At 44.8% G+C, this 24,202-nt stretch overlaps 1 protein-coding gene across 1 annotated transcript in view; it reads left to right on the top strand.

Moving 5' to 3' along the window:
- LOC138453422 (CD109 antigen-like) overlaps window positions 1–24,202 on the top strand; it is an 812,557-nt gene that overhangs the window by 702,860 nt on the left and 85,495 nt on the right. The window contains exon 30 of the mRNA XM_069606255.1: window positions 8,981–9,137. Within this exon, the coding sequence (XP_069462356.1) occupies window positions 8,981–9,137 (157 nt within the window). The remainder of the gene's footprint in view (window positions 1–8,980; window positions 9,138–24,202) is intronic.

Genomic DNA, 24,202 nt, shown 5'->3' on the forward strand with positions numbered 1-24,202 from the left:
ATATAAAGGATAGATCAGAAAAGCCTCACCATCATTCACTCAGACCCTATTCTTGGCTACCTTCCTTTTATTTCCCTTCTTCCCATATTTCCCCCTTACCTTCCTTTGGGGTCTTTGCAACCGGGACTCCACGTGTTCAGTCAGGTAATCCGACGGTCGCCGCTCGCGGCCGTACCACGCTCGGGTCCGTCCCCCCAACACGCCATGGCCTGCCTTGGCAAGCAGCTTTTGATCGGGTATTCGTCAACCGGGAACCCTTAACCCTTTCTTCTTGGTGTGCAGTCTGGTCAACCGCAGAGGCGATGGTTCTGCTGGGGGAGGCACTGGATCTCGCTGCTGGGCGGCGCAGGCCTCAAGGCACCTCTCTAAATCACGTTTCGGGGGTCACCAAAAATGTAGCTGCCTTTCCCCGTCTTACTACGTGTGAGAGAAAAAGAAATAAAATAACAGGCAAAACCCCTTGTTGGGGAAAGAGGCACTGAGACCTGGCTGCAAGAGTTCAAAGGATGGTTTATTTCTCCAGCTAGGAAATAACCCAAAAAACTCCAACACATTACATCAGTGCCAACATTTATATTAGTTGATGTAAGTGTAACAAAAAATACTAAATGGACCAGATTGGCCAGACGGTGTGGTGCTGTAGGTGTGGGTAGCATCTCTTCCTCCTGGTTGGCTGAGTAGCTGACGGAAGTCAAACATCTTGTGCTCCATGCAGGTCAGGGTCCAGTCACTGTGGTCACTACCTAAGCTAGTATTGTTTCATACTAATTGACAAATTGTTTTAAACATTTTATGCTACTTGTCACATTTCTACATAAGATACACACAATGAATATTGTCAGTACAATTGGGTCATTCCTGGCTTTAATTGAAGGCCTTGACCTTTATTGTGCATGCAAAAGAATCAGACTATGTTTCATATTTCTTTCTAGGTTTCAAATTCATTAGTGCAAGTAAAAGCATATATGATAAAAAATGCTTAAGGTTAGTAGTGGGGATGTTGGGTGGGTTTCGCAACACAGGCGAGGGTCTGGCACTTGAAAGAAATACCTTACGGGGGGTTCTAATGGGGGTGGGTGGCTTGCACGTTTTATGAGAACGAATCGAGCAGAAAGTGCTTAGCTCATCTTGGTTCACATGCCGGTTTTCAGGCAAATGGTGATCTCAGAGGAAGAAAACTGTAGCATATTGATTGTTGCAACTTTTCTCCAGATTCAGTGTGAGAATGGAAGCGCAGAGCTTTTCCTTTGCAGGGGGAGTGCAAGGGTGGGGGCCAGCCAGCTGCTTTGTGTGTGTGTGTGTGTGTGTGTGTGTGTGTGTGTGTGTGTGTGTGTGTATGTATCCTTGGCTGCTGCGGTGGAAAGGGGAGCTGAGCATTGCTGTACTATCGCAATGAGGCCTGTTTGCCCAAGATGGAGTCGAAAGGGGGCACAAAAAATGGATGTCCTGTGTCCTGCTCAGTAGTCCCATCTATGCAGCAGTCAACTGCGGTTAACCTTACATAAGGGCAAGGGGCAATACCACTACCAGAGGCACGCGGTCCAAGCCTTGTACTGAGGAGCGTACGACGCGAGGGGGCCCGAGGACCCCTCGCTCCCATACACCTGTACCACCCGCAAGCAAACGGGTTGGTGGAAAGGGTGATCCGCTTCTTCAAAGGGGTGCCGCAACTGGCGAGCGCATCGGGTCTAGACCCCAACAAGACAGTAAAGGAAGCTGTCGCAGCCCACCGCGTCGTGCCCAACGCCATCACCAGAGTTTCCCCTTTCCAACTGTTGAGAGGGAGAAGGGCGGCGGCCACGCTGGTACCCCCTTGGCTGTACCAAGTCAGAGAAGACGAAGACCTAGACCTGCGAGACATCGTATTCTGCATGCAGAAAAAAAACAAGCCATGAAATCCCAAGCGACAAGCACAGGGCCGCCCACCGCACTTAGGTCAATGAAGGCGAAATAGTAAAAATACGCCTTCCCCACAGACACCCAACTGGCTCCAAATACAGTAGGCCCATAGAGGTCGCCGCAAAGGGAACCAACCACGTCCGCACCAGCGACGGCAAGCGATGGAACCTGAAAAGAGTGGCCGTATACTGCAGAAGAGAGTCCAGCAACAACCCATCCACAGAAGCAGGAGATGACCATGAGCAGCGAGGTTCACCCGGCGACCCCATTCATCCAGAGACAGATGCTTCGGCGATACATATCAAAGGGAACATTCAGGCATGAGCCACTCGCCCCATTCCTGGGAATCACTTCGGGAGGTAACACAAGGAGAACTCGATCCACCTGAATCACCCCACATCATCGCTTGAGCCCCAGGTCTCATCTCCAACCAAGGCAGACCCCAGCGGGAGAGAAGGAATCCCACCATGTTCTCAGACTTTGTCATGGACTAGCACCCGTCCTTTTTCCACCAAGGGAGGTGTGTGGGGATGTAGCGATCTTGCGAGAAGTCAGAGCGTAAAGCGAGCGTGGAACGTCGGAGGCGGCAGAACCCAGGAGAGAGTGATAGACACACCACCCCAGCGCACCTTCTGTTCATGGAGCTTAATTACCCTGAGGCCCTGACACGCGAGACCATCACATCAAGAGCGTAATGCCATGGCTGAGGGCAGCCACCTCGGTGCTCTGGATGTGCGATGTGTGCACCCTATGCAAACACAGCAGGCAGTGAGGTAAATGGATGCATTGGACTGCATACTGCATATATGTGAGCACAGTTTCTGCCCCTACCCTGGACTTTACTTATTCCCAGTCAGCAAGTTTATGAAGGTGTCCAAATAAACAGTGTCCAGCACTACCTGTGTCCTGTCTTCCTTCAGGCCACCAAAAATATCCAATGCTGCATGCCCAATTGACCACCTAAGGCTGTTTCTTTTCACGTTCAGTCTTGCATGGCCTGTTGGGCATACAGGCCCAAATGTGTGCAGGGCATGCACATTCAAAGGGCCTACGGCATTGGTTTGCAGGAGCTCCAGCTCTGCCGCGCATGTCTGGTACCTGGAAGAGTTCTTTTTTTACACCTCTGCCTGCATTGTGCACAGTAAGGCCACAGGAGTTTAGACGGCTGTGCATGTTTACGTTTCTTTGTTTACAACTCTTCACGCCACCTAAAGATGATCTTAACAGATCGAAACATGTGCAAGTAGTGGCTGTGAACATGGGATTGTTGCCAAAATGAATATGGAGAATCGGAATTGAAAGAAGTTTAAAATTCTAAATTCATATAAAAGTGTACTTTAAAAGTAGAACATGGAGCCATTCGGTTTTTACCTTAGGAGTGAAACGGTGTTTCATTGATCAGCAGGGTGCACTGCTTTTTGTGTGTGCACAATAAGGCCATCCAGAGCAGGTGAGGTCCAGAGCTGCAGAGGAGGCGTGTGCAGGTAAAGTGCATATATGCTTACATCCGAGGGATTGTCTGTATAAGCATGCATTAGTGCCTTGTGTTGCTTACGGGTATGTGTGTGTGTGAAAATGAAAGCATCTGTGAGGTCCTGGGAAGGAGGACAACTGCCGATTGCTGCTTGGGGTGGCGTTTGGGTTGTGTGGGCGTCACTGTCCCAACCTAAAGCTTAATGTTCTTAATGGCATTCTGGGCAAAGCCAACATGAGTGTTTCTAGTGGTGATAACTGCTTGTACTGGCGCAGCTGGCATGGGGACAGATGGCACGAACATTTTTTTATAACGCTGGACGAATATGGGCATATAATGTGGGCAAAGAATCCTACAAAGCGGTATTAGAGAAACTGGTGCTTTTTACCCAATTTCTTTGTGTGCTGTAAAATTTACCATTAACCCATTTATATAAAACACTTCTCGGGTCAAGACCCCAGCGAAAAAACCCCTTGGTTCGTTCTCCCTTGCTACACACGGTTGCTCAAGCATCTTCATGTGAAAAGATTACGCCAATCCAATTAAAGAATTCACAAGCCGCCTCTGGTCAAAATGTCTACCATTGAATTAGGTATTTGAAACGTTTTTAAATTTTACCATGCCAAATCTATACCCTAATGGTTTCAAAGCACTGAGGCTAGTCGTATTGGCATATTGTTCCCACTGTTAATTGTACAGTTAATTACACAATTGCTTAATATAAGGACATTGGATTCTCCTCATTACTCGTGTGCCCACATAATAATCCTTTGTCAACTTTATGCACAATATATATTTTTTGCTGCATCACCAAGCCGTACAAACTTTATTTTAAATATTTACCGAAACTTCCCATTTTTGTTCCATTCAATTTGCACTTTTTCCCCTTGCTGCTGGTCTTGGTGAAATCTATGGTACTCATTTATAGAAGCCAAAGTGCGCCCTATGGAAGGTAAATCGCAGCTTGTTGGGTGGCATGTTATCTGGCAAGTGAGAGTTGGCTCTTTGCAACTTTCACTGGCCAATGTAACAGTTTGAGAGGGCACACTCAACACAGGAAGTTCCTACTCCCTTCCCCCAATGTGTCATGCAACGAACTGTTTAATGGATTATTTTATTCAGCCCTTCTTCAGACGCGTATCAGATCCCTTGGATCCCTCCCCCCTGAGCTACCAATGAGCAAAGATTCAGGAAATATTTGTATTCATTTAAATTAACAGTAATAGAAGTCTTTCAAACTACACCTGCCCCCTACATTGTGGCTCACCTTTATCATCTTGTTACACCAATCAATTCCACAAATTGGTTTAAAATAAACACATCACAATACTTGCTTTCAAATCAAGAAATAATTGGCACTGGAACACAATTTACTATGCAATTTTGATTTTCCTGTGCGCTTAAAAGGCTAGCATTTTGGATTTTCAGATTTGGAGAAATGCATATTGCAATTATTATTTTAACGAACACTTTTGGTTTAAAATAAACAGTGATTTAGCAGTTTCTTTTTAGACCCCCCACTTTGGTCTGGGTTGGGTAAGTCTGACCGAAAAATGAGGGTGATAGAAGAATTTTGGATTTCAAACGCTCCTCCACTTAAAGGCCTATGTTGTGGAAAGTTGGACAAAAAGATTGGACTGATTTAAGAACAAAACATCCCTCTTTCTTAAAGAGGTCGGGGTCAACAGGACAAAAAGGATTTCCCGATTTTAAATCATAGGCTATAGTTTTTTTGGTGCACGCTGGAAAGTGAGCTTTTAATTTTAAATTTTATCACCCTGTAATGTTCTGCCAAATGGGGAATTCATTAAATTAATATTTTTAGTTAAATAGACTAAGGATCTACACAGGTCCCTCCCCCGCCCACTATAAAGGGAAAGGATTTAAGGCAAGCAGGCTCCCCCACCATTTGGTTTCCCAGGGCTCAGTTCTACTTGCATAGAAAGCCTCTGTTTAAAGTCCAAGACCGCTAGCTGCATGTCAGGACCCTCTAGAAAGGTGGAGCAGGGGTCTGGTCACTCCATTCTCAAGGATGTCCTCCTGCTCTCCACCATAGGATCCAGTCAGCTTAGGCCTTCCTAGAAGTTGACAGATCCAACTAGAGGGAATCTCCAACATCTCCTAGTGTGTCCTTGTTCTTTAGATGGTGCGTTTTAGCAGTTACCTTTCTATGGTAAATTTCAACAGCTCTGTCCCCCTCCTCATAGTGCCTTCCCCCTTATATAGCAGCGATGACACTCAAGTTTACATTCTTCAGTGAGTTCCCTGCAAGAGTTCTTGCAACTAGGATTGGACAGTTACCCTTCTTTCTCCACCCAACTCCAGCCCATCTCAACAGATTAACGAGCCTGGAGCAGACATATGGCAGCCCCACTGGCGATCCCCATTTGTTATGACAGGTTTTGGGCAAAAACTGGTTATGTGGCAAAGCATAATTTTCTAGCAGCTGCCATTATACATATATATATTTTCCTTTTCAGTTAATCATGGGGAATTAAATATAACAGCCAGGTCTGCACCATTTTGCACGACTGTTTGGCAATTTTCCACTGTTTTCACCAAAAGCAGAATAGTTGGGAATATGTAATTTACCCATATTCCTAATTTTACACTCCACCCGTTCACCAACTCTCACATTTGGAACATTTACAGATCAGCCAGAAACCCATCTTAAATGGACATTACAGTTCCCTGAGTCGCAGGTGGGTGTGTTTTTATATCCCCAAAATCGCCTGGAAATTACCTAGAAAATGACACATGAATAAAGAATCTGACTTATGGTTGCTGGGAAAAAGGCCTAAATGATACTAGTGCCTTTTAAACAAAGAGAATCTTCATATAGTGCACATGTGAACTTTTCTGCTTCATGCCATTTGTCTCTCTGGGCCAGTGTTCTTATTGGTCTCTTTGAACTTGGTCGTTTGAAGTTAGTTACAGCCCGTAAAATGGGGGTATGCATTTGCTACACAGAGATCGGCAAATGTAGCTAATGAGCCAGGCCGGGTCCTGTGATGTGATGAGGCCTGGCTCTTATCTGGAGGGGACCACTATTTCTATCTGAGAGGAATACATTTCTTGTATTTCTTTCAAAGTTCTGCTTCTCTTAATGGTAGCCCTGGTATTCACACCTCCCCTCCAAATTTTGGTCATGCTCCAGCCAGGGGAAATCTTCCTGCAGAGACAGCAAGCCTTAAGAACACATGGTTTTCAACACCTTTCAAGCACGCACCATTTTATTGTAGTTGTAAAATAGCTGGGGGGGATGTAAAACACAGCCTTCCCGTGGGGGAATTCTTTGTGAAGTTTGCCCAGAGCCCCCTATTTGTCCCTGGCTGAAATGGAAGTCCGATTTCAATTTCTAACGCAGTCTTTATTCTTTGTCATACGGTGCGTTTTACTGATCATGAGTCACTTTGCTTTTGCATTGAAAGTGCAGGGCTGTTTCTTTCAGTCATTATTAAAATCCACTTTTTATTATCTGCCGTTTGTTTTTCTGCTGAAAAGTGGGTCTGAATTGTCAGTGTACCCCCTTTTGATTGGGTACAGTTTCAATGAAAAATTATGCATTTATTTCTCAACCCGCAATGTGATGTGCTTTTCCAACCTGCGCTCGGATTACATCTTTTGTTTTAGGTTTTTCTGGTTTTCCCTTGCAGAATGACACCCAAATAGTCTGCCTAAATAGGCACACAGGAACTTTTCATGACAACCGAGCAGGCTTTTCCTTTCAAATGTTCTGCTGGTCTTTAGCATGTGAAGCATAATCTACCTTACGTTTTGTCAAGACACACACCATGTCTTTTCCCTGACATCTTTATATTGGCTGGGGAACATTTTTCTCATGCCTTGCTTTCCCTTGCAAACACACATGTAAAGCCATTTTTGTCTTGTTTTTCATTTATGAAGAAAACAATTTTGCTCTTCCTTTGGTAATGACAGATAGGCCTTTTTAGTTCTGTTAGTTTGTGGCCTTTGATTGCACACCACACATCAATATCCCCAGAAATAAAGTGGGAGCCGCTGAAATCACTTTTTTTCTAATGGAGAGTTGTCGGACCGTGTTAAGTTGATTTCCTTATTCTCAAGTTATCCATTTTCTTTCTAGTTTTCCTTCTCCCATCATTTCGTATGTCGAGGACAGAGGTGCATTTTTTTCTGCGAAGAACAATGGTGGTTTGCCAAATGCAATAAACGTTGCTTTAAGTTAATGACTTTAGGTTAAAATAAATGTCCAAGCCAATAGTTCTGGCTTTGAAAAATTTTGCAAAACATGAGGACATCCTAAAGTTTCTCAATTAGCCTCCCCTGCCACCCCCCCCCCCAAACCCCTGTGGCACAATTTTTTAAGTTAGAAGTTTGTTATAATAAAGTGCGTTTTATGTTTTTATCAGGCTACAAAAATACTCAAACTGCTTCATGTATTACCACTTGCCATGCACGGTCAGATATGTTTATCATTCAAATAAGCAAATTAATCCCCTCTAAGCACCTTATGTGAACAGCGCAGAACACTGGGGTACTGATTAAAAGAAATAAAATGTATAATCATCATTTAATTAGAAGTCAGTTACACTTAAACAGGACAAGCATTTATCTACAATTGAGGAAAGCACATAGGATTTCATGGTTTACTGTAGGTTGTAAAAATGGCATGAACAATACAAATTCATGTAGCGAGCTTTTAAGGGCAGGAAGACCCATAGAGGGGGTTAATTTGCTGCATAGAGACAGTGTGAGCGCTAGCATAGTTAGGGACTGTATAAGACAATTACAAAGCATGTAGAAGCAGAAATAGTGTAGAAGAATACACTTTGAATTTCTTTTACAATGAAAACACATTGTTTTGAACAATGAGGACCATCTAGAAAAATCAGACTGCAGCAAGAACACACTTGGGTTCATCCCAAGTGCTCTCAGCTAAAGGTGCTTGCGAAGAAGTGATTGGATTTTTTTGTTAGTCTATAATAATTTTCGTTTTAGCTTTGATACGTACAGAACGTTTTGAAAAGTGAGTATGGTTTAGGTTAAGTTGTTTGAGGTAATTTAAATCGAAGAACTAAGCAGAGCCAAGAGCAACGTAAAAGGGCATAGAACAAACAGTTTGCACTTTTTGACAAGATTTTGCAATAGACTTGGACCGTATTTTATTTAGATTTTTTTTATTAACAAGTGAAGAGTGCTTCGTTTAAACACGATAGTTAATTTTTAAAATTTTGACTGAACATAGGTGCAACTAGAAAGGATGCTTGAAATTATTATAATGGCATACACTTGAAACTCCTTTAAAATAATACATTGGGGGCAGGCTTCTTTTTTGAGGCGGGGGGGACCACCCATGATAACCATTGATTATGCCAACTAGGGATGAGGCTAGCAGTGAAAAACATCTGGTGAGCCAAATGTTCCAGACCTCTGATCTAGATCCTTCAAAAGCTCTGCAAAAGAGCTATAGTTCCTCTGGGCATGACCTTAAAATGAACACAGCTGCTCAAATGCAATTTAAAGAATATATGTAGCTTACAAACGTGTCAGTGTTGTATATTCCTTTGCATGGTTCTTCCTATGTGGAATGTGTGTATACTATATTGAATAACCTTTTCTTTGTAGGTACATTGCCTCTGTGTATGGAAACCAGAGTGGCATGGCATTGATGGAAGTACAGTACTTAAGTGGCTTCTCTTTGGATCAGTCAAAACCTATTCAAAATGATCTAATTAAAAAGGCTGAAGTACAAGAAGGCCAAGTAAATCTTTATTTTGATTCGGTAAGTAAACGTATATTCTTTGTTTTACTGTAGTCTGCTTTCTAAAATGGAAGCAGACAAACTGTGATATGTTCATGCGGGAAAAGTAATCCAGGTATCATAGTTGCTAACATGATCCATTTGACTCTGTTGGTGCTTGTCCAGTCCTTTTCTTTCTGTGCCTTCTGGTATTTGTAGTTCTGCTTTTCCTCATTATAAAACTAGTCTGCAAGTCCTCTGAAGGCAAAACAAAAACCAGGACTGATCCACACCTAAAGATTGAAATGCATCATGGTGGAAACTATGCAATTCTGCTGGATGTTTTAATAAGTGTTGCTCTCTTGCTTCACAGGTATGTTTGTGCTTTATAAATCTCATGCATACCTTATCACTCTAACGTGTTATTTCTTTTTTGTATGAATGGCTTTACAGCTGTTACCAGGGTTGGTCTGGGAAGCGGAAGTGTCACTTAAAATGCATTTCAAAGTGACCTCATGTTACAATGTGCGGGCAAATCCAAAATGTGCTCTTTGCAAAATGAACCCCAAGTAGGTCACTCTGTCCGGCGGCCACCAGCTTATTTTAGGTTGTTCACTATGCCAGCCTCGCCCTAATAAATCACTGCTTTTGTTTTGGATACATTTTCCTTTTAACATGTGAGCTTTTGGGGTACCGTGGTGCACTCTTGGAATTTACTGGAAGGCTGATTCTGTCCTTCATGCACATAGGCTTAAAAATTGCACCAAGCACGGTTCAATTGCTGACACGGTTCCCTGTGATGTCGAAGGTATTTATAATAGGGGTTTAAACGTGTTCCTTTGGCTCGTATCTGGTCTAGAATGGGAGAACAATGAAAGTATGGAGGGCAGAGTGGATTTCTTTTATCTTTGGACAAAGCAAGAATCTCGGTAGGTGAGCTAGATCTTTGCTGCAAAGGGTCAGTAGTTGGAGGGAGATTGGTACTATGGGGTGAGGGAGAATTGATAGCTATGGAGCAGAGGGGAGAGTATTTTTGATTTGCTCAGTGGTTAAAGAGCACATGCCTGAACTGAGCCTAGAAGTAGGAGGTACTCTACGTTATGACTGGTGATGGGACTAGGCAGGATTGAGTGGTAAAAATTAAATTACTATATTTTTTTTAGCCAAGATCCTAGTAGGACTTTACTTGCACCAATGCGGTCGCAAGACCTTCTTCCCCACTCTGTAGCCCTCCCTTTGTTTTTGTTCGTAGCACCCATATCCCTCTTTCCCATCCTTATTCTCCTGCCCATTTCTGGGTATCCCTGGTGGTGACCCAATACGCCAACTCTTGGGTAAGCCTAGGCACTCAGACTGTTAAGGTAGTTGTTTGGCGCTGTATAAAGCCTTTTCAATCATTACAGTCCTCAATCAAGTGACGCCTAATTAACCCAATGCCATAGCCGTAGCGACATGACATTTGAACCTGAAAGTCTGTCTTAAAATATAACCTGCTCAGTTTCCAGTTTTTAGGAATGGCATGGATTAAAAGGCAAAAGCGTGATCTATCCTGCTCTCCTTAACACTTCCTGCTATCTAACTTTGTAAGCGAACTGGAGAGAAAATAATTCACTTTAATTGTCATTAGGTATTAAGATTGCGTTTCTACTTGACAGTTAATGGGTAGTAGAGATTTGTTCAAAGGTCTACATATCATAACTTGTCCTAGTAATGCATGGTGGCAGTTAATGAAATTGTGACACATCCTACATCACACGGAATGGTTCTTTTGACCAACTAGTCACTACATATTAAACATAATTAGCTGATCACCACCTAGGGTTAAATGGACTATGATTGTACATGTATAGTGTCAGCATGTTATAAATCTTAGTCTGGACATCTCTAGGATCTTTTGCCCATGCCTTTGAAGCCATAGAATATACTGACATGTACTGTTTTAATAGAAAAACTGAAGGTTGCATGTAGGAGCACAATTAAAGGCATTGTATGCATAGCTTTCAGGAGCTCCCTGAAAAACAAAATAGGAAATTGATGTTCGGCCAAACTGGATTGGCCAATAGAAAGGCAGCACTATAAAAGGACTGTTGATGCGAAGTAGTGCGACTCCAGCATTGGCATAATTTGAGTGTAATGTTTGAAGAACAACATTTTGGTATCCAAGACCTCTGAACCAACCAGAGCAAGATCAGCCAGGAAAAGCAGCACATTTCTAATTGCAGTGATGGGATAATTCAGTGACTGATGCAGTTTAACTTTCGTGAGACACAGACGTGTTGTTTTCCATATATACAGTGTACATTGGTCAAAAGACCTTTCAACTATTGTAAGTCTAACCACTTCTATTGCAAAGAGTGTCAAATTACAACAAAGACATAATATACCATGACCTGAAGAGAGAGAGGCTGTGATGGGCATCCTGCTCATCCATTGCTCTATAACGGGTAATGCTTCAAATGTAACATCCAAAGTGTGCAAATGAGGAGGAGGCTTGGTGACCTCTAGGGCCAAGATTTGCGTTTGTGCACAGCCTTTTGCAATTCTTACCGCCACCGTTTTTGAATGATGAGCTGTGGGAGGTCTAGGAAAGTGAGCATTCATTAATTTGTGTGTTTGGGCAGGGAATGATGTTTTCAATCTTGCAGGTGATATCTTATTGAAGAGGATGGAGTTTTTCTTTATGGAACTGAACCAGAATGATGCTTTTGTTAGGCCTCATTGGTAAATATTCTATGCTGCTGTAACAATCTGATATCTTATATGCACAATGTTGGAAGATGTTCTGCGGGTCAATTATGCAGCATAGAATAAATTCACCTAATAAAGCGAATGTAAAAACCTATTCATCTGAAAAAGAAAGTGTGTAAAAGTCTCAGGTATTCAGCCATTGCATATTGTGGGGCAGAGAAACTGGTGAACTGCATTTCACGTTGGGATTCTTTTGGACATTAATTGGTATTGGCTTCGTCCTCACTCAATGTGGTTCATAAGCCACCACGCGTCTAACCAAAGTCAGCCCTGCCATTTAGGCTTGTGGGAGGCTGTATATATGATGCATTCCAGGCATGTTTGGTTGGTCGGCCACAAGGTCTGCACTGTTTTCTCAGTATGCATGGTTTTGCATTAGGAGCAGTCAACTATCTGCTCCAGTGTTTGATTTATTTTTTTCTCCTCCGGTCTAGAACATCGTTACTGGAATGGTCTTGACTTTTTACGTTCTGCTTTTCCCCTGTGTATATTATAACCTATTCAGATAACACAATCAGTCTCACAGCACCAAAGTCAATTAGAATTAGAGTGAGCTTCCAGTATTGTGAATTTATTCATCAAGGTCCAATATGTCCAGCCTGACACCTGTTTCGAGCACACAATTGCTCTTCCTCAGAAGCTGATTACAACATAATATGATGTCAAAGATTCACAATGAATAACACACATTGATACGTCCAGCCAGGTGTGCAAAGGTCTGAACACAACTTATAACAAGATATTAGCATTGTATATCATTGATAGTTCAAGGTTAATTTCACCAAATATTTGTTTTTGAATATATAGACCTAACACAAGAGGGAGGGGTATGAGGGAGAAATACAGAAATAAACCATTGGTAACGCCTTTAATCTAAGTGTGCTCCCATTGTAATGCACAAAAAAATGGTTGTAAAATTGTACCTTAAACTTATTTTGCGCCAGAAGAATTGAGCCAGTCTGGCTGAGCTACCAGCTGGTACCCTGTAGGGTCTGCGAATGACTAACTTAAAGTACACAAAACAAAAAGCATGTGTCACATAGGTAGTGTTATGACTTGATGGTTGTGAAGATTATGGGTCCTCTGTCCACAAGTTCCACTCAGAAAGATACAAATAACCTCCTGAGCGATCCTTGAGGCCACTGGTTTTTTGAGTTGCCAAGAACGCCAGGAACACCGGTGACCCCTCGTCCGCTTTAAAGCAAGCAATGGGTCAGTACAATGGCAAACAATACACTGAATAGCGAGGTAACAAATATCAACGGGCTTACAAAGGGTCTGGGGATGGGAAGAGCACAGATGAGAATGGAGGTGTTCCGTGTGGCTGCAGAGTGTAGCAAGCAGCAGCGGGTAGGCGTAGATTGTTGTAGAAATAGGCACTGCAAAACCTGTATGGAAAGGGTATAACAAAAGGTAACGGAAGAGGAAATCCGAAAACAGTCCGTTAAGAGTTCCAAGGTCAAAAGCCAGCCAAGTTTGTCGAAACCAGGGGTAATCCAAAGGAATCCAAAAACACAGTTTAAAGGTCCTGAAACAGCAGAGCAAAACAGTATCCAATGGCTTGACAGAGGAATCCAAGAACAGTCCGTAGTCCAGAATCAAGATGTGGAGACAGGAAAACGCCGAACAGTGCCTGATTGGGTCAGCTGTGAAGCACTGAATGAGAGTTCCTGCTCCAGTTTTAAAGGGGCCTAAGAGTGTCACATGACCCCATCACGTGACTGATGATGTAGCACGTTTCCTTGTCACATGATCCAAGTTTTCAAGAACGCTGCCGGGTCTTCCTGGGGGCGTGATGAAGCGGAGAAAAGGGCCGACGTCTCCGTCGGCTGTCTCCAAGACGCCATGGCAGTTGCCAGCGTTGCAATGAGTGAGTAAAACCATAGCGCGCTGGATGCCCTCGTGTGTTCTTGTTGTAGAGCCGCTTCCGTGCTGCTTGAGGGAGTGAGGACATGAGGTTAGTAGGTGAAGGCAGATCAAGACCTGAGATGGAGGGCTTAGTGGCTGCACGGGTAAGATGACCAGTGGATGGTTTAACAGAGCCCCCCCACACCCCCAAAGGCCCACGACCCTGTAGGCGAGCACTAAAATCTCGATAAAACTGGGCCACCAAATGAGGGGCATGCACATCATGGGCAGGAACCCAAGAGCGCTCCTCAGGACCGTAACCCAACCAATCCACGAGGTACTGGAGCTGCCCCCTGAAGAGACGAGAGCCCAGAATACCCCCAACCTCATAAACATCAGGGTCATCCAGTGACACGGGCAGGGTGAGAGACCAGGCGTGTAGGAGCAGGGCATGGTTTCAGGAAGGAAGTATGAAAAACTGGATGGACCTTCCAGCTTAAAGGAAGGGATAGGCGATAAGCCACAGGACTCAGGACACCAGACACCCAAAAAGGACCAACAAACTTAGGAAGCAATTTGCAACAGCCAGGCAAGTGTAGATAGCGGGACGACAGCCAAACTCAGTCCCCCACCCGGTAAACAGGAGCAGCAACCCGTTTCTTATCGGCTGAAGCTTTCATGGCCAACTGAGCTTCCTGCAGATGGGCAAGAGTCTGGGCATGAACCATGGCCAAGTCGCGAACACTAGATGAGGCAGCAGGAGCACAAGAGGATGCATAATCGGGAATGGGCAATGTACGAGTGTGTTGGCCATAAAGGGAGTAGAACGGAGAAAAGCCAGTAGAAGAGTGCAAGCAGTTGTTATGGGCGAATTCAGCGAGATGTAGCAGGTGTACCCATGATTTCTGATGTTGTAGTGAAAGACAGCGTAAATATTGTTCCATGGCCTGATTTACCCTTTCTGTCTGGCCGTCGGTTTCCAGATGGTAAGCAGAGGAAAATCGTGCATCAATACCCAATAATTTAGTGAGCGCACGCCAGAAAGGGGATGTAAATTGTGAACCTCTGTCAGAAACCAAGACCGTAGGGAGCCCAAACAAACAAAAAATGGACTTGAAAAACAGGTTTACCAATGTAGGTGCAGAGGGTATACCAGAACAAGGAATAAAGCGAGCCATCTTTGTGTAGGCGTCTACTACAACCCATACTGTATCATAACCCTGTCAACGAGGGCGATCAGTCACAAAATCCATTGTAAGGGTATGCCAGGGTCTGGGGGGAATCGGCAAAGGCTGTAAAAGACCCAAGGGGCGACCCCTACGGGACTTACACTGGGCACACACTGAGCATGTATTGACATAATTCTCAATGTCACGCCGCATCGAAGGCCACCAGCGTTTAAGTAGATGCAGAGTACGCTGTTGTCCTGGGTGGCCATGGATGGCAGCATCATGAGACCATTCCATAGCTAGATTTCGAGTGTCACTAGAGGGTAGGAACAACCTGTTGTGACCAAAAGGTAGACCATCGTGATAAACTGGATCCCATTCTGCTAACTGATGTGGATGTTGGGAAACCCAAGTGCGTATGGCTGACAACATAGAAGGCGAAGGAGTGCATAAGCATTCTACATGCCTGTGGTCAAGCACCGTTTCTGGGAAGACCGGAAGCGACACCCCTCCAGGAGAGCGGGATAGAGCGTCTGCTTTACCATGAGACAGACCAGGACGGTGTTTCACAACAAAGTCATAGGCTGCGAAGAATAAGTGCCAACGTACCTGACGACTGTTGATGCATTTGAGGGATGTGAGATCCTGCAAATTCCTATGATCCGTGAAAAATGTGACATGGTGTTTGGCCCCCATCAAATGGTGCCTCTATACCTGAAATGCGTCTTTAATCGCCAGGAGTTCCTTTTCGGTAACTGTATAATGGGACTCAGTAGATGTAAACTTGCGTGAATGGTATGCTACCGGGTGTAAATGACCAGAGGTTGGGCAGGGTTGTGACAATACCGCTCCCAAAGCAAAGGATGATGCGTCTGCCTCGACCACGAATGGCAACTCCGGATCCAGGTGTTGTAGGACCGGAGCTGAGGTAAATGCAGATTTCAAGGACTCAAAAGCGGCTTGATGTTCGGGGGTCCAGATAAATGGGGCACGTGGACTGGTCAATTTAGTTAATGGTGCCACTATAGTAGAAAAACCAGGGATGAATCGTCGATAAAAATTGGCAAAGCCCAGGAAAGACTGTAAAGACTTCAAGTTTACCGGGACCGGCCATTCCAAAACGGCTCGCACTTTAGACTGATTCATAGTCAATCCACCCGGTGAAATGTGGAACCCCGAAATTCTACTTCTTTGGTATGAAAATGGCACTTCTCAGGCTTGGAAAATAGCGCATTTTTGCTCAAACGGGATAGGACTTCTTGGACGTGAAGGATGTGTTCGTCTAAAGAGGAGGAAAAGATTAGAATGTTGTCCAAATAGACCACCACATAATTGTCCAGAATGTCCCCAAAAACCTCATTCATAAACCGCTGGAAGGTGGCTGGGGCGTTGCACAAACCGAAGGGCATCAACAGGTATTCAAATAAAGCCTGTCAGGTGCAAAACGTCATCTTCCACTCATCCCCTTTGCGGATCCGTATCAAGTTGTATGCTCCCCTGAGATCTAATTTGGTGTAGATGGAGGCGTGTGTTAATCTATCCAAGAGTGTAGAGATGAGAGGTATGGGGTATCTATCTTTGATTGTGATGGCGTTCAAACGTCTGTAGTCTACACAGGGACGAAGATCCCCCTTTCTTAGGAACGAAGAAGATAGGGCATGCAGCAGGCGAGGTGGAGGGCCGAATGTGGCCTAAACGTAATGCCTCCTGTAAGTATTATTTCAATGCTTTATCCTCTACTGGTGATAAAGAATAGATTCAGCCCTTGGGGATCTGAGTGTCAGGGACCAGATCTATGGGGCAATCGTAGGGTCTGTGTGGAAGTAAACTCTCTGCGGTGCCCTTGTCGAAGACTGACAAAAACTGAGGGGTGGTTATGAGGTCAAAGGCAAGTGTTTCCCTGTGTGTTTCCTGGATGACTACTTCCATGGGAGCAGTCTGTTGTCGAATAGGTCCAGAAGCAAGGGAAGTCCCATCCACAGCCTGTACAGGCTCGGGAAACTCCTTGGTAACTAGTGGAAGGTTCAAGGCATAAGCCATTTGTATGTCGATAAAGCAGCCAGTGGCCCCGGAATCAATGATAATCTGTCATTGTGTCAGGAGTAGGCTTTAATAAGGTGTGGACTGTGACTAGTCTAATAGGCCCAAATGCCGGAGGAGAAGAAGAGGGTGACTGTGGAGAACTCGTCCTGGCCCCCATAGTCGGGGACGAGCAGTCGGAAAACCCGGATTCTTTTGCTTTGGGCGGCGTGGAGAAGTCTTGACGTAATGTCCATTAAGTCCACAGTAAAAGCAAGCGTTGTCGGTTCTCCGCCTTTTTCGTTCCGGCATAGTTATAGGGCTACATATTCCACCCACTTGCATGGGTTCGCCGGCTACATCATAAGAAACCGACAACTGTGTACCTGAGAATTTGACTTCTGCCTTGCGCTCGGTGCGTCGAGCGTCTAACTGGAGTGTTAGGTCAACCAGATCAGAGTACTGAGTCGGAAGCGACGGCAACACTGCCAAAGCATCCTTAATGGAGCCACTTAGACCTCTGTAAAACACTACAGCCGCTTTGTTTTCGAGCCAGGATGTTTCTGCCGGTAACTGGTTGAATCGTGTTATGTATTTTATAAGGGTGCTTTTCCCCTGAGAGAGATCTAGTAATTCCAAATCTCTGGATTGAGCTTTGTCTGGTGTCAAAAACCTTAGACATTTCAGTCACTAGCAGATCAAAGTCATAAAGGGCTGTATGATTGCTTTCAAGTAATGGGTTGGCCCATGTGGCGGCGACGCCAGACAAATAGGAAAGCAAAAACGTAGCCTTGGCAGGTGCATCAGGGAACGCTGAAGGTCTACAAAGGAAATGTAGTTTACATTGATTCAGAAATGTACAGAATTTCCTGGGGTCTCCCTGGAATCTCTCAGGGGGTGATAAAGGAAAAGGAGTGGGACCAATTACTGGTGTGATGATGGAAGAGGTGGAAGGGGTGGCAGAAGGACCAGGGGTTGGAGGTGTGGGGGTCCCCAAATTCGGAATCAGGAGGTAGGGGATGGCGATCACTCTGAAGGGAGTCAAGGCGGTGGTGTAACGCCGTGGTGGCTGCGGCCATATCGGCCCTCAAGGTAGTAACTGCTTGCAGTAGAGCGGCCACAGGGTCCCCAGCCGATGCCTCCATAATCTGAACGACCTGTCGGCTTCACAGTCTGTTATTGATGGTCGTGAAGATTATGGGGCCTCTGTCCACAAGTTCCACTCAGAAAGAAACAAATAACTTCCTGAGCGATCCTTGAGGCCACAGGGTTTTTGAGTGGCGAAGAACGCCAGGAACCAGGAACACCGGTGACCCCTCGACCGCTGTAAAGCAAGCAATGGGTCAGTACAATGGCAAACAATACACTGAATAGCGAGGTAACAAATATCAAGGGGCTTACCAAGGGTCTGGGGACGGGAAGAGCACAGATGAGAATGGAGGTGTTCCGTGTGGCTGCAGAGTGTAGCAAGCGGCAGCGGGTAGGCGTAGATTGTTGTAGAAATAGGCACTGCAAGACCTGTATGGAAGGGGTGTTCCAAAAGGTAACCGAAGAAGAAATCCGAAAACAGTCCGTTAAGAGTTCCAAGGTCAAAAGCCAGCTAAGTTTGTCGAAACCAGGGGTAATCCAAAGGAATCCAAAAACACAGTTCAAAGGTCCTGAAACAGCAGAGAAAAACAGTATCCAAGGGCTTGACAGAGGAATCCAAGAAGAACAGTCCATAGTCCAGAATCAAGATGTGGAGACAGGAAAACGCCGAACAGTGCCTGATTGGGACAGCTGTGAAGAACTGAATGAGTGTTCCTTCTCCGGTTTTAAAGGGGCCTAGGAGTGTCACATGACCCCATCACGTGACTGATGTAGCACGTTTCCTTGTCACATGACCCAAGTTTTCAAGAACGCTGCCGGGTCTTCCTGGGGGTGTGATGAAGCAAAGAAAAGGGCCGACGTCTCCAAGACGCCAGGGCAGTTGCCAGCGTTGCAATGAGTGAGTAAAACCATAGCGCGCTGGATGCCCTTGTGTGTTCTTGTTGTAGAGCCGCTGCCGTGCTGCTTGAGGGAGTGAAGACATGAGGTTAGAAGGTGAAGGCAGATGAAGACCTGAGATGGAGGGCTTAGTGGCTGCACGGGTAAGGTGACCAGTGGATGGTGTAACAGGTAGACATGTCAAGAGAATATGTATTTACATCCATTGATTGCATTAATTAAACATGAAGTGAGGACATACCTCTAATTCCTCGCAATTGCGGGAATTACTATACTCTAATGAAAAATCATCCAGCCCATCCCAATCGACCCATAGGGAAAAGTATGGTTGAGTAATCAATCCATTACATGTTGCACTTCTGCTTAAGGACAAAAGAAGAGAAAGATCAAGTGCAAAATATGACCCTCTCCTTGGCTGGATCAAAGCCTATGTGTGCAGCGGTAAAGCAGCTGATTGGATAAGAGGACCGCAATATTGCGGAAAGTTAAGGGGCCATAAAACATCAGTCTTACCTTGATTGAGCGTGTAGTGAGACTGATTTAGGACGCTAGACGCCCTGCGGTTAACAGGGAAACTTTAAGATTCTCTGCACTAGCCTGCGGCGCTAGTGTTCGTGATGCGTCAACTAAAAGCCGCCATCTTGAGTGAGGATGAGCTACTATACATGCACAATTGTGGTTAATGTACAATAAAATTATAGGTATCCATGAAAACCCTAGATTATTGCCTAGGGTAAAATGTACTATGGTTGGAGATAACATTTGAAGAGAAGGGAAATGGGCAATGTCTATATCGAAATTGTTGCCTGATGGTCAAAACTGTGTCTTTGCCCGTAGTTATTAACAGTGTGTCGATACACTCTAACACATTCAAAATTGAAACCATTTGGACTAAAGAATGTTACTTTGTTTGTGTGCGCACCGCCCGCCCAGTCGTGCCTTCAATGATACTGCGATCTCATATTTTATAATGTCATGAACACACACAAAAAAAAACTCATGGTCTGAATTGAGACCAGAATGTACAGTTCAGTATTTACAAATAAGTCTGGTGTAGAGATTCTCTTGTAGAATGTGTAGCACGCAAACCATTCTCCTGGCTGTTTACTTTGGAGCATGGTTCGCGTGACACAAGAAGGCGAGAGCCGTTGGTAGAGCTGCAGTGCTCCGGCACGGCGGGCCGTTATTAATAAACTTAAATATTAATCTTACCATGTTTCATCCATTCCTCACACTGGCCACGAGGATGAGGAGAGGGGGCCCACCGCGGAAACCTCGCATGTTGGAGATCGTGCGAGGGAGAACGGCGATTGCAGCCGCGGCGCCTCAGGAGTCCCTCCTGCTCATATGTTGTTGGGCCAGAACAGCAGTGCAGTGCGGAACGGCGGCACAGTTAGAGCACCGCTCCCAAAGCCACTTTAGGGTCTGGTGCCAGCCATGTTCTGTTGATTCACTCGCTAGCAGTCACAGCAAGGAGCCAGGAGCGGCGGCGAAGTTGCTGCTAAAGAGGTGAGGAGGGGCAGAGGGAGGGCAGCCACAGGAGGACAGGAGAGGGGGCGGTCCTTTCGAGATCCCTGGAAGCAAGAAAGTATAAAACAAGCCCAACTGACTCGAGTTTGTCTCTGCTTTGAAGCTGATGAGTGGAGGCATACAGCCAATCAAGTCACAGATGACCATAGTGGACTAAGGAGGCCACAGCACTCCAGAATGTAAATTGTTGGGTACTCTTGCACAATTAGTGAAGATATAAAAGCTTCAAAACACTTTTGAATGTTATCTGTTCAAACCAGTGGTGAACCTTTTTGGATCATGGCTGCAGCCAGCATGGCCCCACCTCCACCTTTTCTGGCCGAACCAGGTGTACCTCCAATAAGATGGGACAGGTGGAAGAACATTTTTGACACCTACCTTGTAGCAATTGGAGGTGACAAATTTGCTGCGGAAAGGAAGGAAGCTATTCTCTTACATAATCTTGGCACTGAAGGTCAGAGTGTTTGATGGGTTACCCCAGCCCATTTTGGAAGGTCAAGTAGACATGGATGAATATACTCTAGCTGAAAGAAAATTGGGAATTCATTTTGAAGCGAAGAAAAACGTAACTTTTGAAAGGCATACATTTTTTCATCGAGTGCAAGATCCCCAGGAACCAGTGGAGAACTTTGTAGCAGCCTTGAGATCGTTAAGTCACACGTGAATTTGGAGTGTTGACTGACTCACTCATTCGGAATCAATTAGTACGCTGTACTAATAACTTGAAGATACAGGAGAAGTTGATGTGTCGCTAGAAGTGACCATAGAGACGGCCAGAGGAATGGAGCAAACCCACAAATACATGTCCACCATGAAGAATGATAAGCTAGATGGTGAAGTGGCGATGGTGAGAGGATTTAAGAAGATGAATTGTGGCAAGGAAGTCAAATGTTATAAATGTGGCAGCAATCGCCATATCTCTACCAGCACATTTTGTCCTGCAAGGAATGGATTCTGCTTGAAATGCAAGAAAAAGGGACATTTCGCTAGAGTATGCAGAGAGTCAAGTCAAGTACATTGCATAGGGTCAGCTACAAGAGTCTCAGAACAGGAAGAGAATACAGAATTTGACATATGAGGTTTGTTTGCAGAGGAAAGTAAGTGAGTTGATTGAACACACGATAGAGCATATGCCTATGGAAACGTAAAGATTCAAGTGTTGGGGGAAGTTCCAGGCTGTTATTAAATATAAAGGCAGAAGCTGTGATTCAGAAGTTTATGTGACACAAGAAGGTTTGTCACTGCTAGGATGGGAAGAACAGCGTAAACTGGGCATCTGGATACAAGCAAGCGCAGAGGAACCACTTTCAGTTGCTGAAGTCCGTGATAAGTGGGAAGAAGAATTTCCTTTCGTTTTCCAGGGTGACTTAGGGATGCTGAATGGTTTTGAGCACGAGATCCGCCTGAAGGTGGGAGCGATCCCTAAAGTACATAAAGTGAGACCAATACCGCATGGCCTGAAAGAGAAACTTAAAAACGAAATTGAGAAATTGTTACAGAAGGGAATTATTGAGAAAAGTGAGTTCCGAATGGCTGTCGCCGGTGGTGGTAGCGGCTAAACCCAATGGAGAGATAAGACTCTGCGTAGATAAGAGGGACATCAACAGAAACATTCTAGTAGACGGGCATCCTTTGCCGATAATAAGTGACAAGCTGTCGACGCTCAAGGATGCAAGAGTGTTCTCTGTGATCGATCTTTCTCAAGCATATAATCAAATTCCTTTGAAGGAAGACTGCCAGCATTTGACAGCGTTCATCACTCCTTTTGGTAATTTCAGATACTGCAGGATGCCATTCGGTCTTGCTTCGTCAGCGGCCGTATTTCAAAGAGTAATAGACACTATCATGGAAGGAATGAAGAACATTGTGGTGTTTCAAGATGTTCTGCTTGTGTTTGCTAATTCGAAGTCTGAACATGATGTAGTGCTGAGACAAGTGTTAAGCAAGTTTTCAGAGTCTGGGTTGACTGTGAAGAGAGATAAATGCAAGATTGCGGTGGGAAGAGTGGAGTATTTGGGACATGAAATAGACGAGTCTGGTGTGAGACCGAAGAAATATCTGGTAGAGGCAGTGAAAGCGGCTCCCATTCCCACAGATAAAGATCAGGTGAGGTCCTTTTTAGGTCTTGCCGAATATTACCACAGGTTTACTAAGGATTTTGCCATGGTGTCAGCTCCCATAAGAATGATACTTGAGAAGGGAGTGAGGTTTGACTGCTCTGCAGAGTGTAATACAGCTTTTAATAACATTAAAGAATGCATCTGTAAGGCACCTTCAATTGGGAGGTTTGATCCTGCGGACAGAACAGTTCTGGTGGTGGATGCCAGTCTACTGGGTTTGGGGGCAACGTTGGTACAGTTTGACAAAGGTAACAATGAGAGAGTTATTGCCTTTGCGTCTAGAGCGTTGAGACGCGGAACCCAGGTATTCAGTCATTGAGAGAGGCTTTAGCAATGTTCTGGGCAGTTTTGCATTTCAAGTATTTATGGGGCAGACGTTTTGTGATTCGATCTGATCATAAGCCATTAGTTCAGTTGTTCGAGAGTGGAAGATGGGCTTTAGGGTCGCCCAGGATAAGCAGGTGGGGCTTGGGCCTTCAGGGGTTCAATTTTGAACTAAGTTTTTTGCCTGGAAAGAAAAATGTAGTGGCGGATTACCTTTCTAGGATGCCTTTGGTTGACACAGAAAATCTCGAGAGGCAAACTATTGAAGAATCGGTAGTGGCTGAAGTTAGTCTGGCGGTGTCTCAGGAAACGTGGTTGCAGGCTGAAAATTCTGATGAAGATTTGAAGGTTATCAAAGAGTGGACCGTGAAGGGTTGGCCACATAAGAAGAATTTGGATAAGAAGTTTGACGTGTGGTGGGAGGTCAAAGAAGAGCTGAATTTACAAGGAGACAGACTGAGGAGAGGACGATGCGTAGTGCCTCCTGAAGCCATCAGGGAAAGTCTTTTGGAATTGGCTCATGAGGGACATCCGGCGGAAGGGGCAATGAAGAGGAAACTTCGTCACAATTATTGGTGGCCACATATTGACAAAATGGCTGAAAGGTGGGTGAAGGAGTATATGGAGTGTCAAGTAAGTGACAAAAACAAAGTTGTAAGGGAAGTTCCTCTAATTCCGAATGTTGTACCTGAACAACCATGGTCTAAAGTTGCTGTGGACATTATGGGGCCTATTATGGGTTTGGGTGATGGAGTGAGGTTTTTGTTTGTGGCAGTTGATTTTCATATAAAATGGATTGAATGGAAGGCAGTGAGAGAAGTCATTGGGTTTTTAGAGGAAATATTTAAGGACGGAGTTCCCAGTGAGCTTGTTTCTGACAATGGAGTTCAGTTTGTTTCTCTGGCGATGAAAACATTTCTCAGTGGATATGACATTAAGCGTGTTAGAACTGCGTTGTATCACCCGAGAGCAAATGGCCTGGTAGAGAGGGTCAACCGTTTCTTGAAGGAAGGTCTGCAATTAGCTATGAGAGTGAAGCAGCCATGGAGGGAGATGTTGAGGATCATGACGTGGAATTACTTAACTACACCACATTCGGTAACAAAGGTTTCGTCATTTGTATCTCTCAAGGGAAGGGAACCAGGGACGAAATTGTGTCCGGGGTGGTTGGGAAATGCTGGAGTAGTTCAAGTTGATGGAGAACAGATCATGAAATGCATCAAGGAGAGCCAGGAGAGAAATGAATTTGGTTTTGATGCTCGTGAAAAAGTTAAGGATCGTGAGTGGAAGGTGGGTGAAATGGTGTATGTCAAAAATCCAAGATTAGTGAGCAAATGCCTAGAAAGCAAATTCATGGGTCCAA

Source organism: Ambystoma mexicanum, chromosome 4p (assembly GCF_040938575.1).
Source record: "Ambystoma mexicanum isolate Mex_15411 chromosome 4p, UKY_AmexF1_1, whole genome shotgun sequence".
Taxonomy (NCBI): Eukaryota; Metazoa; Chordata; class Amphibia; order Caudata; family Ambystomatidae; genus Ambystoma; species Ambystoma mexicanum.